Source organism: Sus scrofa, chromosome 3 (assembly GCF_000003025.6).
Source record: "Sus scrofa isolate TJ Tabasco breed Duroc chromosome 3, Sscrofa11.1, whole genome shotgun sequence".
Lineage (NCBI taxonomy): Eukaryota > Metazoa > Chordata > Mammalia > Artiodactyla > Suidae > Sus > Sus scrofa.
Window position 1 is genome coordinate 5,214,018 of NC_010445.4, and position 16,273 is coordinate 5,230,290.

The window sequence follows — 16,273 nt, forward strand, 5'->3', positions numbered from 1 at the left end:
CGGATCCTTAGCCCCCAAGCGAGGCCAGGCGCTGGACCCGTGTCCTCATGGACACTAGTCAGGTGTGTTACCACTGAGCCACAACGGGAACTCCCTGAATTGTATACTTTAAATGGGTGAATATACAAGATGCAAAGTATATCTCAATAAAGCTATTTTTTTTTTTTTTTTTTTGTCTTTTTGCCTTTTCTAGGGCCGCTCCCGCGGCATATCGTGGTTCCTAGGCCAGGGGTCTAATCGGAGCTGTAGCTGCCAGCCTACACCACAGCTCACGGCAACGCCAGATCCTTAACCCACCGAGTGAGGCCAGGGATCGAACCCGCAACCTCATGGTTTCTAATTGGATTTGTTAACCACTGTGCCGTAGCGGGAACTCCCACAGTAAAGCTATTTTTTAAAGAAGATACGGACTCTTTTCACGTAACTGAAATGCCATCATCACAACTAAAACTCTATCCATGGTTGACTCTAAAAACGAAAATCCAACACACAAGACAGCAAGCCAGGCTCCTGCTTCCTTCATTCAAGGATCAAAGACATTGCTGCTGAGTCATCCACATGACAGTGACTTTAGCCTGACGTGAAAACAGACTTTTCCCTTCTAATGACTCCTCTAAGTTACGGCTCACTTCAGCTGGCTCAGTTTCAGACCACACCTTTTTGCATATTTCCCCTCCTCCCTCGCCACTCTTTGCCACATCACACATTCAGTCAGATCTCCTAACTGCTCTGTTTTATGAATGAAAGATCTTTTCATTCTGGAGCCCCTGCGCCCCAGCTATGCCCACAGGCACAGCAGTGACAATGCCAGATCCTCAACCCACTGAGCCACCAACGAACTCCTTACATTTTTAATGAACCTAAATTTAACACACCCCAACTCTTGGGTGCCATCCTGTTCCATTTTTACAGAGAACGTCTCTAATCCCTGGGGATGTTAATTTTGAAATGTTCTCTTCTGTTCCCAGAATCATTCTTTCATCCTTTGGGACCCACAGCCTTGCTCCCCCAGCCACACTTCAGGAGGAGGGCACCAGGAGGCTGACTGGGAGGAGGCCAGCAGCAGGTGCCATCGGCCCTGTGGAGCCCCCGGCTTTCTCCAGGTGCTTCCTTTTTTCCGGGAGATCCTCAGTTTGCATCGAGGGGCAGGTGCCAGGCTGTGTGCGGGTGAGGATGGGGACAGCGTGGCTGACTGGTTCACACCCAACACCTCACTCGCCCCGCTTCTTTCCAAGCCCGCTGCCCATTCCCGACTCCTCAGGTCACTGCCTGCCTCGGGGCTCCTGGGGCCCCCGCGTGGCAGGGAGGCTCCGGCCCCAGTGCACCCTCTCCACTCACACTGTGGACTGGAGCCTCCTCACTCCCCTCGGCTGAGCACCATTCTCCATCTTCTGGGAACCCCACACCCCATTCCCTGATTTCATCTCCTTCCTGTGTGTTTCGGGCACCAGGCCAAAGCCCTTATGAACTGAGACATCGCTGTACTCTCAGGCGGGAAAAAAGAGAAACTGTCTTTAAAAAACCCAACTGGGAGTTCCTGTCGTGGCATAGCGGAAATGAATCTGACTAGAAACCATGAGGCTGCGAGTTCGATCCCTAGCCTCAGTGGGTTAAGCATCCGGCATTGGCCTGAGCTGTGGTGTAGGCTGCAGACACGGCTCGGATTGATGTTGCTGCAGCTGTGGTGTAGGCCAGCAGCTGTGGCTCCGAATGGACCCCTAGCCTGGGAACCTCCACATGCTGCGGGTGTGGTCCTGAAAAACAAAATGAAACAAACAAAAAAACCCCAACCTGACATAAATACATCCTTGCAAAATTACATCCCCAGAGAAACTGAGACTCTCCTTACAGAATTACCAAGTCCACAGCTTTAAGAACAGAGGGAAGACCTTGTCCGCTGAAGGGTGGGCAGGCATCGGACCAGCAACCCCGGCCGTGATGGCCTCTGATCTGCCTGCGTTCCGGACTCCAAGTGTGGGTGAGTCATGGCCACAGACAGTGACTCTTTCATTAATCACATAACTCTGCAACAGGGACTGAAGATCAACCTACTGCTCTAGAGAGCACCCATTTGGAGTTTTAAAATAATTAGAACTCGCAACAATTGTTCCGAGAAACATGTAAGGTTTGCTCACCTACTGGAAAGATTTACTTTGGTATCAGTCTGCAACCCTGGAGGGAAAAACAGTTGTTACCTTATAAACAATTAAATGCAGGGCTTCGTAAGTGTCATCTGTATTTACAAAAATTTTGGGGAATCTGCATTTTGCTTCTGGGTCATTTAGGTTCAAGGGTCCAGTAAGAAATCTGAAAAGTAGGCAGAGAGATGCTTAGTTAGATTCAATTAGGTAAATTATAAACGGTGCATTATACTTATTATACACCCCCCCTTTTTTTTTAGGCCACACTGACGGCATATGGAGTTTCCCAGGCTAGAGGCTGAATCAGAGCTACAGCTGCTGGCCTACACCACAGCCACAGCAATGCTGGATCCGAGCCGCCTCTGCGACCTACACCACAGCTCACGGCAACTCCAGATCCTTAACCCACTGAGCAAGGCCGGGGATCGAACCTGCAACCTCATGGTTACTAGTTGGATTTGTTTCCGCTGTGCCACCAAAGGAACTCCTATTATGGCACAGACATATTATGGGAAGCCAGCCATCACTTGGAAGACACCAAATCAGAAGGTAACCAAGTAACAGTTTTAATTCAAGGGAAACAAAAGCACTTCCTTTGTCAGTTATTGTGGATACAACAGCACAGAGGCAATTCGGTGTTCATGATTTTATTTAAGAGTCTCACGCTGTACACCAGAGGGTGCGAGTCCTACCTGCCATAGTGCTGAAGGTTTCCTGGCATCTCGGCCCGAATTGGAGAATCCCTTCCCGCCAACTGCAAACAGATCGAAGGTTAATGACTTACTAGATTTTCTGTATTTGACTCTTTGAAAAACAGCATTCGTGTTTTTCGCTTCTCCTAGTCGGCGCCAGGTCATTTTTCTGTGTCAATCTCCCATATTCCTCTCCATCAAAAAGAGAGGAGGGGAGACGACAGAGGTGCGTAAAGAATTTACTGATTTCGATCGGAACCATCCTAACGTCGCTGGGCCCTCACGTCCACATATGGATTTAGTTCCCTTTAGGGCCGGGACGGCAATTTCCCTTGTGCTTAATCCGCGCTAGGCAATGCCCCACGTGTCTTACTGTCACCCCAGGCCACCCCTTCCTATTTTCCAGATGTGAAGGCTGAAGATGGCAGTAATTCACCCACTCGCCCAGCTCGTCAGTGGAGGGGCCAGGTGTCAAACCCAAGCCCCCTCTGACATCAAAGTCCCTGCCTTCAGCCACGACACTGAGTCTCCTTGGAGATTGATGCATGTAATACGTTCTAGGGCTTCTTCTGCCGAAGATACACTATTTCAAAATGCACAGGAAAACATTTTTTTAAAAATCCAAATCTCATAGCCCCTTTGGCTACAACAACTTCTAAAAATGTTTGACGTTCCTCTAGTCTACATGAAATTTTAGCGCATGACCCGAAGACCGAAAGATCACCCTAAGTCCCACAGTGAAACTGCATGGCTCACCCACACGTGCAGCCTGCACTGAGAGGGAAGCCCTCCGAGTCCGCGTCCTCACAGCACTCGGTCTGCCCCTAGTTCACAGCCTGGCTCTTTACACATATGACAAGCGACAAGAGAGCTTCCTGCTGGCTTAACAGCACCCTCCCCCACAGAAAAGCCTCCTGAGGCATCCTTCTGAGGCTGTGCCTGGAGGCAGGTGTTTCAGCATCAGGCAGGCCCTGAGATCAAGTCCTGGCTCCATCCTTACGAGCTGGGTCACCCTGGGTATGTCATTTACGCTCCCCAAGCCTGTGAATCCTAGCGGTAAGATGGAGATGAGGCGTGGTGGACAGTGCAGAAGAGCTGGCCCCTGAAGGCAGACTACCTAGAAAGGAACGAAGCACAGGACCAGATGCCTCTCAAAACCTTAAGATTCCTCATCAGAGCGAATTTCCTCCTGTTGTTTCAAGCCATGATCTCCAAAATAGAGAGAACAGGGGGAGAGTGTGTGCGTGTGTGCACCTGGTTAAAATGACACTTTTACGGGCTATGAATACCTTCCACGTCCAACCTAACTGAAACTGAACAGTGATACTGTGGGGAAAACACTGCGGTGTTATTTACAGTTCTCCGCAGAGAACATGGAAATTAAGTGCCAGGATGGAAAAGCCAGGCAGGCAGGACAGAATCAATTCCAAATTCACCTCCTGTTTGTAGATGAAGAGACCCCAGGCATCACCACTCTTTTGTCCAAGCTGACAGACATTTTCCCAGTTCCCGGAACTCTCCCCTAAAAATCCAGTTTTCCCTCTACTCAGTGAACTGCTTCTCTCTCTCTCTTTTTTTTTTTGGCCACCCCTGAGGCACATGGAAGTTCCTGGCCAGGCATCAGATCTGAGCCTCAGCTGCCACCTGCACCACAGCTGTGGCGATGCGGGACCCTCAACCCACTGTGCCACGGTGGGAACTCCTGAACTGTTCCTCGTAAAAACCTACTTTTGCAATTGCATTTGAAAGGAACAACGTGGAGAAAAGTTGACAGGCGTGGTTTTCTAAGTTTGCTGAGTGACACACACTAAACAAATATAGTTGGTCTTCCCCGAATAAAACTTGCATGTGTGTGGGTCCCACCATTTATGGACCCGAGCAAACGCGAGGTGAAAATACTTGGGGGAAAAAATTTTTTTTGGAAAAGTTTCAAAAAGCGAAACTTGAACTTGCCGCACTCTGGCAACCGTTTACAGCATTTTACCCTGTATCACGACAATCCGGAGGTGGCTGCAAGTACATGGGCAGATATGCATGGGTTACAAGGCCATTTTCCAGAAGGGACCTGAGCTTGCGTGGATCTGGGTCCCTGCAGGGTCCGGGGAGCAATCCCCCCCGCATCCCGGACACTGATGGACGACGTTACCACCACAGCAATGAGGGACAATACAGACCAGACCGCGCCCGCCCGCCCCGTTACTCCGCCCCCGGGTCTGTGTGTGTGTGTCTGCCTCTGTGCCTATTTACCACCCTTCCATCTACAGAGAGATGGGTACGGCCCGCCTACCTCGGGTTCGATGTGCCGAGGAAAGAGGGATGTGGTGAGGTATTTGTAGAGAATTCTCATGTCGTCTTGCTCCAGTCCGCTCCTGAAACATCAGAAAAGCACTTGGGTAAGGTCTGGAGCTGGTCTTCCGTCTTGCTGTCTTTGGGATAAAAATACACACTTTTTTTTTTTTAAAAAAAAACATTCTACCAGGAAGCACTTTCCTTGATGGCTCCTGGGTTACGTGGCAAGGCCATGTTCTCACTCAGCATCCCACAAACACCAGGATGCTGGGGACAGGGAACCCGGCCCTGCCGTGTCTCAGAAACACGTGTGGGTGCTAATTCTGTCTGTTCAGTATAGGCAAAAAGGGGGAAGAAAAAGAAAACTTTTGGGCAAACCATCCAATCTGAAATGAGGCAGAAGGAAGCGGCAAAGTGCTGAGAAACAAGCAGGTGCCGGCCCCTATCTCAAGTCAGCTGTTCAGGTAAGGATATGAACAAATGAACCTGTCTTAGGGGTTTTTTCTTTTTAGGGCCGCACCTGAGGCATATGCAAGTTCCTGGCTAAGGACTGAATCAGAGCTGCAGCTGCCAGCCTGCACCACACCCATAGCTGATCTGAGAAGCATCCGCGAACTACGCCACAGCTAATGGTAACACCGGATCCTTAGCCCACTGAGCGAGGCCAGGGATTGAACCTGCATCCTCATGGATACGACGTCTGGTTCTCAATTCACTGAGCCACAATGGGAACTCCTGGGATTTTCAATTCAAGATAAGTGAAAGTATCCTGTGGGGAAACCTACTGTTACACAAATCGAGTCACTGCTCCACACTGCAGAGGCTGTCTCTTCTGTCCCAGGGGCGTCAAGTGGCAGGAGTGGGGCCTGGCGCAGCAGCAACGCTGCCCTCCTCCCTGCACTCCTCCCGTTTGTCTTGTCTCCTCCTCTTCCTACACCGCCTCCCACTTCCCAGCTTCCTTTCCAGGCTATTTATTTATTTTGAGCTATGCCTGCAGCATGTCAAAGTTCCCCAGGCCAGGGAATCGAACACAAGCCACGGCAGTGACCCGAGCCACTGTGGTGACAGTGCCAGATCCTTAACTTGCTGGGCCACAGGGGAACTCCCCAGGTTCCATTTTCAGAATGTCTGTCCATGGCTAAAACCCTAAGGGGCCTAACACCCTGAAGCAGGTTTGAAGTTTCCTGCTAAGCAGAGTGAAGTTCAGGGTCCAAAGGTGAGGCTGAAACAGACGCAGCGGAGGCCCGTCAGGGCTTCCTGCCCTGTGACGCCACTAGCTCTGAAATCCAAACTCAGCAAGTCCCCCACTCTTTTCTTTCAGGGAAGTAACTGAGGTTAAGGGGGAAGAAGGAAAAAGACAAGAAAACAAAACGGGTTCTGGATGTTACCTTCCAGACATAAATAAATGCTGGGGGCTGTCGATGGTGAGGCGCAGACAGGGTGGAAAGAACCACATGCTGGGCAATTTCTTCCAGAGCTGCGCTTCTAGGAATGGCAGCTACGGGGCCCCTCTGGCTACTGAACACCTGCAATGCGGCTGGTCAAAATGAGTGTGAAAAACACCCTAGATTTTTAAGATTTAGCAGACACGAGAAAAGAGCTCATGGAGAATTTTGGAGAATTTTACATTGTTTACACGTTGAAATATTTTAGACACATGGGGCTAAAATATATATAGGTTATTAAAACTAATGCCAGCAGTGTATTTTGATTTTATTGCAGCGTCCAGAAAATTTAAAATGGTATTTGTGGTTTGCATTACATTCTCACTGGACCGTGCTGCTCCAGACCGGAGGACACGGACTAGAAAACACTCCTACACGAGGGAGTGGAAGAGGTTCCGCTGCAGCACAGCTGGCACTGCTGCAGCTTGGATTCAGTCCTATCCTGAGAACGTCCACATGCCATGAGTACGGCCATTAAAAAAAAAAAAAAGGAAAAGGAAGATGGCATTGCTTCAGTACTTACCATATGTACTGGGCTTAGCACTTTGTCTTTATTATTACACTTAAGATTTAACACGAGGCATGAAGTAACTCAGTGCTGGTTTTCTGAGTAGAAAATTTTAAAAGGAAGTGCATTGTAGCCAGCTGTTCAGAGCGCAAAGCACCCCGTGGCAGTGCCCACTGTGCCTATGGAGAGGCCTGACCGGGTGGTGGGATGTCGCCTCAGCTCTGACTGTAGCAACCCTCTCCCCAGGGTCTGCTGCCCTCACCCCATTCCTGCTCCCCTGCAAAAGCACAGTAGGTAGATGCAGTCAACACCGGATGTTACCACTGAGGCAAAGCTCTTGCAACTGCACGTGGGTATTCAGCGATCTCCAAATAAGAAGTGGAGGGGAAAACCCAACCAAGCCAAGTAACAAGAGTTCCTTCCCGGGCACAAACACACAGATAAATGCATCAAAGGAAACACAACTCTGTACTGACAGGTCCACACGAGTCAGGAGTCCATCAATGGCTCGCATCGAAGAGAAAAGAGCCCACTTGTGCTCAGAAGTACAAATGTTCTCGAAGTCTCTCATAGTTATGTGCTATGATTTTAAAAAAAATTATTCTTCCAGTTAAAGCTCAACTGATTCATTGCTGGGCATGAGATGCTACGACTTTGTCAAGGCTGGTTTTTCTCTGTTGGAAATGGATTCTGCGTCCTGCTCTTACTTCAGTGCTGAGTCTGCCTGTCTTGCTCTAAACCCGCCACACCTGCTCTGGGTGAAGCAGCGACTCCAGTGCTAAGAGCCTCGCGCAGCCCTTGTGCGGGGCGACGTGTGCTTCCTAGGGCCTCCCAGCTCTGTTTCTGGTGGCGCTGGCCACACCAAGTTAGCCGAGAATGTTCTTGGGCGGAAACATTGCCACGAAGAACGTGGCCATCCTCCCGGGCAGAACCCTGCCCCTCAGAATCAGTTTAGTCTTTGATACAGACGACGTCCTTGTCACATGTTGAGTGACACATAAGCTCGCCAAGATCAAAGAACACGGTCAGCTCTGGTTAACCTGAGCAACCGCAAAGGCATATATTCATGGAAGCGTTCACCCCCCCCCCCCAAAATAAACCAATTCGCTAGGAAGAGAATTCACTCAAAAAACAAGTCAAAAAACTCTGGGTAAGGAAGGCAACTGACACCCTCCTCCCAACAGCAATAATATCTAACCTGTTCACAGCCAAACCAAAGCCGCGTGTTAAATGCAACACAGGGCAAACGGAACCCTATGATACAGGCTACCGACCGTTTGCTTTTTGCTCACCATCAACAAGCATGGAGCACAAACTGTGTGCCAGGAAACACAAACAGAAAAACTGAAGGCAGGAGTGCCCCTGTGTGGCTCAGGGGGTTACCAACCCGACTAGTATCCTTGAGAAGGTGGGTTTGCTCAGTGAGTTAAAGATCAGGCATTGCCTCGAGCTGAGGCGTAAGCATAGGTCACAGATGTGGCTCAAAGTGCGGCTCGGATTTGGTGTGGCTGTGGTGTAGGCCGGCAGGTGCATCTGTGATTTGACCCCTGGCCTGGGAACTGCCATATGCCACAGGTGTGGCCCTAAAAAATAAACAAACAAATAAATGAACAGAAACAAAACTGAATGCATCTGAGCAGCTCTCAAAGGGCTTTCAGCTGACTGCTTCCTCCTAAACCTCAGCATGTTGCAGGCAGATCCACCCTCAGCTGCAAATTAACAGCCTGGATCCCCACAAAGCTCTTCAGACACACCCTCTCCAGGGTCTCAGGCACATTCACGCAGCTTTTCCACAGTTCAGCCTTTGTAGTTGCAAGCTCTTAATAATAGTTTACCTTTGCTCCTTGAGTATCCATACTTTCATCAAAGAAATTATGTTTTCGCTCTTACTATAGGACGCAATTTGATGACAGTGGGTAACTTCCTGGTTTTACAGCACTTTCAAGTTCTCAAATATTAAACAGGCAAACAAAAAACAGAGTTCCCAGAGTGGCTCAGCAATTAGAGAACCCGACTAGCATCCGTGAGGATGAGAGTTCAATCCCCAGCCTGGCTCAGTGGGTTAAGGATCCAGCGTTGCCGTGAGCTGTGGTGTAGGGGCACAGACACGGCTTGGATCTGGTGTTGCTGTGGCTGTGGTGTAGGCCGGCATCTGTAGCTCCGATTAGATCCCTAGTGTGGGAACCTCCATGAGCTGTGGCTGAGGCCCTAAAAAGCAAAACTAGCTTCTTAAAACAAGTGTGGAAATTATGTTTTCCACATTTACTATACTGTTTCTTTGAAAATGTTTTTTGGAAAAACACCAAAATAGATAGAGGATTTTTTTTTTTTAAGTTTTTTTTTTTTGGTAGGGCTACACCTGAGGCATACGATGTTCCCAGGCTAGGGGTTGAATCGGAGCTGCAGCTGCTGGCCTACACCACAGCCACGCCAGATCTGAGCCTCGCATTTGACCTATACTACAGCTCACGGTAACACCAGATCCTTAACCCACTGAGCCAGGCCAGGGGTGGTACCTGCGTCCTCACAGATACTGGTCGGGTTTGTTAACCACTGAGCCAGGACGGGAACTCCAAAACAGGATTATTAAACCTAACATTTTCTCTGTCTTTTGTGGAACCAGTTTTGAACTCCTCTGCTCTGTAATTTTAAACAAAATTACCCTAATTTTGGTTTAAACAATCATTGCCTTATTTTGACAGTATCTAAAAACATGCTTCCTACCTCACCCCCGCCCCCAGCTATCATTTCCAGTTTGACAACCTGCTATCAATGTCGTCACTGCTGTTTTTATTATCCTAAAAGACCTTCTTCTGCACAAGCTGTAGGGGGTACCTACCATATAAGTTGATCGTTATAGAGAAAGGCAGTGTACTTGACTATACTCAGGCTTTCTTCCATTCTATTAATAAAGGACTGGATTTTCAAATATGTCATTTTATCCAATGGGAAGAAGCTGATGCCGCCAAAAATGTCAAGGAGATCACATGACTGCAAATGCAACGTTTGCAAATACTGTAGGAAGAAAATCAAGCATAAAACTTACTAACAGCGCACTGAAGCTAGCACTCTGACAAGTGAAAATGATTAGCCTTAATTTATGGTACAACTACATGCTAGCAAATGGCACACTGACAAGAGCACCAAGGAGTGAGCCTCAGGGAACTAGATTTGAAATCAGCACCAATTTCAAAATATAAACTTCAAACACAACTGGTGTTTATATAGCATTGTGTTTTACCTTTTCCATATGTTTAATTCCTAGATCTTTTTTTTTTTTTTTTTTTTGTCTTTTTAGGGCCAAACCCGTGGCATATGGAGGTTTCCAGGCTAGGGGTCAAATCAGAGCTGTAGCTGCCGGCCTACACCACAGCCATAGCAATTCGGGGCCCCCAACCCACTGAGCGGGGCCAGGGATTGAACCTGCGTCCTCATGGACACTAGCTGGGTTCGTTAGCCCCTGAGCCAGGATGGGAACTCCCCATATGTTTACTTCCTCATATGAGTGCTCCTCAGATGAGATTGACCTCCACAGGCGGTATCATGGACAGAGAGCCCCCTCTTTTACTAAGATCACCCCGGAAGAACATGCAATCAGAGTGGGTGGAAAGTGCTCATGGACAGGAGAGGAAGGAAGTCAAAAAAAGGAACCAGGAGACAGTCACGATGAAGAATTAGGGTCATTAAAGAAAAGGCGTTCGTAAAACAAATAATTAAAAAACAGACATTAAAGGTAGGACAGCAAGAAAAAGAAACTGAGACTCTTTCTTCTAAGATGAACTGAATTTGACGAGGGGTGGGGGAAATATGCTACATTTACACAGGAGGAGAACGGCAACTATTTAGGGACATTCACTTATCCGTTGGGAAAAATCACACTCGTAACTCCTAAGGGGAGAAAGTCTGTGTCACAGCCACAAACCTGACCTTGAGTCAATACCGGGTACACCTGCTTCGTCAACACAATCAATCCATGGATGTGCAAGTGAGCTGATTAATCCAGCGCACAGCACAGCAAGGAGGCTTCTGAGGAAGCCCACACTGACAGAGGCAGGTGGGACCAGGATGGAGCCGACAAAAAGACGTCTCCGAGATGCTTTAGGGAGTGGTGTGCAAATGGCAGAAAGCTCTGATTCCCAAGTACCAACCGAACTCATTGCCTCACTGGTCTGATTTCATCACGCTATGTCGTAGGCTCTTTGCCACTTGCAAGGTCCAGGGTTTTTTGGTATGTGGCAAACAAAACCTGTGTATCTCTCCAACAGACTGTGTGAACAACTCCCAAGATTACAGGTAAAATTCAAAACACTTACCCGATGGAAGAATTTCTCTAATCTTTCTTTTAGGAGCTTGACGCCTCCGTCTTCCATGGCTCTCAGAAATGTACCATTAAAAAGCTAATGGTGTAAAAGATTGGAAAAAAGGTCACTTTCCTATGTCCTTCAAGGAACTAGAACAAGCTCTTCTCCTCTTACCTTAATTCAGCTTGTGTCATCCCCTTGCTCCCTCTGAATCCAGAAAATATTTACACGAGAAAGCCTGCGTTATAAGTCACCAACTATCAAAACAATGTCAAGTGATATTTCAATTTAAAAATAATTTTTTTTTAAAGGGCCACACTTGCAGCGGATGTAAGTTCCTGGTCCAGGGGTCAAATTTGAGCTGCGGCTGAGGCCTGCGACGCAGCCACGGCAACACCGGATCTGAGCCACATCTGCGGCCCACGCTGCAGCCTGCTGCCGTGCCGGACCCTTAACGCACTGAGAGAGTCCAGGGATCAAACCCGAATCCTCACAGAGACAACATCAGGCCCTTAAGCCACTGAGCAACCATGGCAACTCCAAGACTCCAATTTTTATACAATCACCCAATTGTTCTGGGTGTTTCTTTTTAAACCTCAACTGACACCTAAGTTTCACTTCACATAGATAATGAATCATACAAATATCTGCAGTATGTGCTTTCCTCGAGAACATGGCCTCTACTGTCGCCGACAGGGACATGCTCCTGTCACGAGTTGGGGAAGAGAGACCGGCTCGGACCTAAGTGCCTAAGTGCCCCCATACCCCTCGATACTGCTTCCAAGGCCCCGTTATTTCCTTCTCTAAGACAGGTACATCGTCACCCTTGCAAGCACGTAAAGAATTAAGAATTATGTTTAAAGGACCCACGCAAATCGGGGTGACTGGCTCGAGGCTCCATTCAGAAAGCCTGCCACGCTTACCTTGTACATGCTGTAGCACTGCTGGAGCACTGAACTATACACCTTGTCCTACAAGCAACACAGAGACAGAGCACAGAACTCAATTCAAGGGGGGAGAAAAGTCTTTGCACAGCAAAAGCACAATGACGCTTGGCAAAGCCATACGTTGCGCATAAACTTGGCCCTACAATAGCGCTGTGCTGAAAATAAGAGGTATTGATTGAAATGCAATTATGAACGAGTAAGCCTAATTCTTAGGAGGGCATTAAACATAGATGACTGGTGAGAGGGGTACATATAGATTTGTCCTAAGATTGTGCTCATGGAAACAGTGTGCATGAAACTGCACTACGTGGACCCTGAGAAAGCTCTGCATAAGGGACATAGCTTAAATCGGAACAAGTCACTCAAGATACTAACAATTTTTTTTTTTCTCTAAAAGCATGAACGAAAACAATGATAAACACATTACCAGCAACTCCTCCTCTTGGTATTCAACAATCGGTTTTCCATCTTTACTTTGCTTCTCAATTATAGGATTCCGAACAACCTACAAAGTTGGATGAGCTGAAATTACGCATGAATCAACTGTATGTTTCTACTTTCCCCTGCATTCAAAGAATTTAAACATGTCCCAACATCAAAGACAAAACTTCTTAAAACAGCCCCAAGAACAAATACACCAAAGAGGAGTTTGGTTTTAAAACTGCCGCCCACTTTACTGTGGCTTTACTCTGATGCAATGACTACAGGACCTTCCCGGGTTCCTCTCAGTAAAGACCCGCCCACAAAGGTTGCCCCACAAATTCAAAACGGTATCCAGCGTATATAAATACCATGACCATCCAGAAATTGTCTTCTGGTTCATTGAAGAACTGCCTGTTCTTCTGTGTGTGTAAAGATTTTGCAGGTTTTGATGGACTAAAGGTCCTAAAAAGGTGAGAAGGACATGTTAGGCCCAATTCTCTAGTGTAAGCTGAAAGAATTCCCTAAATTCTGCACAAGCATACGGAAAGCCCTTACCTTGTAAACTGGACAATAGCTTCACATAATCCGACATTTCTAATTTTTTCATTCTTTTCTACTTCATTTGGATAATAGAAGAGAATTTTATTTTCCTCCTGAAGTATGAAGAGACAGAATCACTCCATTGACAAAAGCATATTTTTTCATCTTAGCTGCTGAAAATGCTAAGTTTAACGTCAACCTCTTATGTCCGACATGCTGGCTGGCACAACAAAACAAAGACTCTTTTTATCTTCTCCTAACTGTGTAAATAACGTCCAGCGCCCTGAAAGGCAATTGTGGTAGCCACTAAGTCATATGTCATCTGAAGTAGCATTAGACGACTATTCTGAAAACTCGATCTTTGGATTTCTTTCCTCAGGCTCATTTGTAATACACCGACACTTAAAGAAATAAGCCTGTGCTCACATGCACAGACACCTCGCCACCAATTAAACCGAGCAGGCTCAAAGGCATTTGGACTGACAGCCTTTAAAAGGACCGTGATTTGCTGCCAACAAAACCTAGAGCCGGACATCCTCTGAGGAAGTCACCGTCTCCACCTAAAAACCCAAAAAGCAAACAACAACAACAAAAAACTCCACCCACCCAATTTATTCCTTAATTTGGAGAAAACTTTCCGAAGACTCCCCCAAGCCTGCGTTACAGTACCAGCCTCCCACTCTCGTTCCACTCTTCTAGTCGGAGGCTTCCAGCAACCAAGACGTGCACTCAATTGTAATTACCCAAGAGCGATGTCAAGAGAAGAGAAACAACCTGTGTGGCGTGATTAACCCGACGAACCCTCACTCCATACACAGGCATTGCTCCAGGACCCGAAGCAGACCCTGCCTGCGTTGTCCCGCCCCCGCCGCAGCTCCTTGGCCCCGGCACACACCTGACGCTAAGCCGCCCAGTAACTGCCGCTCAACGAGGGCCGTCTGACAGGTGCTGCCCGGCGCCGCCTCCCGGGCGCACCCCGCCGCTGCCCTGGACCGACGCCGACCCGCCGCCCCCTGCCCTCCGCCGCCGCCGCCGCCAGACGCCCGCGCGGGGCCCCGCTCCGCCTACCTCTCCCTCGCGCGGCCCGAAGCGCGGGTTGTAGATGAAGAAGCTCAGCAGCGCCGGCGGGAACTGCTTCTCCTGGGCCGCCCCAGCTCCTGCCCCGGCCCCGGCCGTCGCTGCCGCCATCCCGGCCCGGCCCCCTGTCCTGGGAGCCTCCCTCTGCCCGCCCAGAGACAGCTGCCGCGCGGAGACCGCACTTCCGCCTCGGTCGCCGTCGCCCCGGAAGTGCTCGCCGCCAGCCCGGAAGAAGAACCCGCAGCCCCGCGTCCCCTTCTGGCACCGGTTTGAGTTGGTTCCACTTTATGGCCTGGGTAGGTGTTTCTCGTAAGAGTTAAGATGCAGGCTGAGCCGGTTTTTTTAGTTTGCGCTCAGATTTCTATCCTGGCTAAAGGCGAGGGTCGCGTGTTTGCAAAAAAGTATGCCCGCTTCGTTTGTCTTTAGAGCGTGAAGGGCAAAGGAGGCGCCTGCCCTTGGGGTGGTGGTGGATTCAGTCGGGCACCTTGGCCATGTTCATCATCCACAGGGTTCCTTCGAGAGTTTATGGGGTTTTTTCTGATCCCTCTTTGCGAGACCTCAGGTGACCGCCGGATCAAATCAAACCGAATTCCTGTCCCTGGGGAGAAAGCTTGCTGCGGATGGCAAAACGCACGTGCAGCGGAAGCGGGACCAGAGCGCGACATTCTCCCTTCAGTGCCAGACGTTGGAGCGCAGGGCATCGCCCTTTTCAGCTTTGGGGTTCACAGGGTTTTGAGTCCTATGGATGGTGGCATGTGGAAAGGCTCGTTAGGTCTAGTATTTAAAGCCCTTGCAGCAGACCGCTTGGCCAAACTCAGGATCTTAGCTTAGGTTGTCTTGATCGGTCACAGATTAGGTTTGGCAACGGGACCTCTTCTCCAACCTGGCAGAATACCCCCTTTAGTCAGGCTGTGTTGGAATTTGAACATGAGACAGAGCTGGATACTGACCTAGCTACTCCCTCTCTAGGCGTGAGTCTTTGGACTGAGTTCATAACCTTTCTCCAGTGTCCAGCTCTTGTATGTAAAAGGAGTAACAGTAAATGCTTTTCTAGTAGGTATTTTACATTAAAGATTAAACGGGACTATGAAGTGTGTGTATCGTAGTTCCCAGCCCTGAATCATTATTTGGTAATTAGCATCATTACTTTTACTTGGAAGACTGCCTCAACTAGCTTGCATTAGTGTATGCATGCTTCTGTTAGAAAGATATGTTTTGACATTAAAGCCATAGTTTTCAAAGAATTTCAGGGTAGCAACCCCTCCTCCCCCTCTTTGTCCCCCTCAAAGTCTGTGGGGACTTCTGATAATATAAAATAGAATTACCCTCATTGAATGAGAGCCCTAGTGGTAAGATTTAGACCCAAGGGTACCTTCCTTTGGCCTTTTCCAGAAGCTGCACCCCCCAGCCCCCATCTCTTCTTCATCTCCCTTGGGGACCCTGAAGCACCTGTGTAGGAACCTAGTACTCCAGGGAGTGTCATCTGAAAACTCCAGGTTAAAGAATTCTTTCATCTGTCTCAAAGCAAATGCTTTTGGAAGAGTAGTAGAAAGAGCCCAGGGCTTAAGTTGGGACACCTGAATTTTAGTTCTGGTTTTTATTATTTACCAGGTGTACGGACCTTTGACCAATCACTTCTTTGGCTTCAGTTACCTCTCCTGAAAAACGAGATCAATGCTTGCCTCAAAGGGTTATTGCAAATGTTACACTAGATGATACAAATGAAAATACTCTGTAACGTGTACTCTGTCAGTGTGGTGAGAGAACGTTGTATTAATAGCATTCACCCCAGCACAGCCTCTCCCTCCTTGTTTTCTTTGCTTCCTATGCCCTCCAGTCAGTTGCGTTAATTACCACAGGGGAGAGATAATATGAAGACAAAATAAACCAAACAAAACCAGAAATCGAAA

At 48.3% G+C, this 16,273-nt stretch overlaps 1 protein-coding gene and 1 long non-coding RNA gene across 3 annotated transcripts in view; one reads left to right on the top strand and one right to left on the bottom strand.

The window, feature by feature from the left end:
- CCZ1 (CCZ1 homolog, vacuolar protein trafficking and biogenesis associated) overlaps positions 1-14,577 on the bottom strand; it is a 27,367-nt gene extending 12,790 nt beyond the window's left edge. The window contains exons 1-10 of the mRNA XM_003124281.5: positions 14,355-14,577; positions 13,302-13,399; positions 13,115-13,208; positions 12,751-12,828; positions 12,300-12,347; positions 11,389-11,472; positions 9,915-10,090; positions 5,121-5,202; positions 2,834-2,895; positions 2,196-2,307 (exon numbers count right to left, since the gene is read on the bottom strand). Coding sequence (XP_003124329.2) covers positions 2,196-2,307; positions 2,834-2,895; positions 5,121-5,202; positions 9,915-10,090; positions 11,389-11,472; positions 12,300-12,347; positions 12,751-12,828; positions 13,115-13,208; positions 13,302-13,399; positions 14,355-14,474 — 954 coding nt within the window. The 5' untranslated portion in view covers positions 14,475-14,577. The remainder of the gene's footprint in view (positions 1-2,195; positions 2,308-2,833; positions 2,896-5,120; positions 5,203-9,914; positions 10,091-11,388; positions 11,473-12,299; positions 12,348-12,750; positions 12,829-13,114; positions 13,209-13,301; positions 13,400-14,354) is intronic.
- LOC102163639 lies at positions 14,566-16,273 on the top strand. 2 transcript variants are annotated; one of them, XR_001307303.2, is made up of 2 exons: positions 14,566-14,659; positions 14,926-16,273. It is a non-coding gene; the product is annotated as an uncharacterized LOC102163639 (long non-coding RNA). The 2 variants fall into 2 exon arrangements; XR_002342224.1 differs by having other exon boundaries at positions 14,582-14,659; positions 14,872-16,273.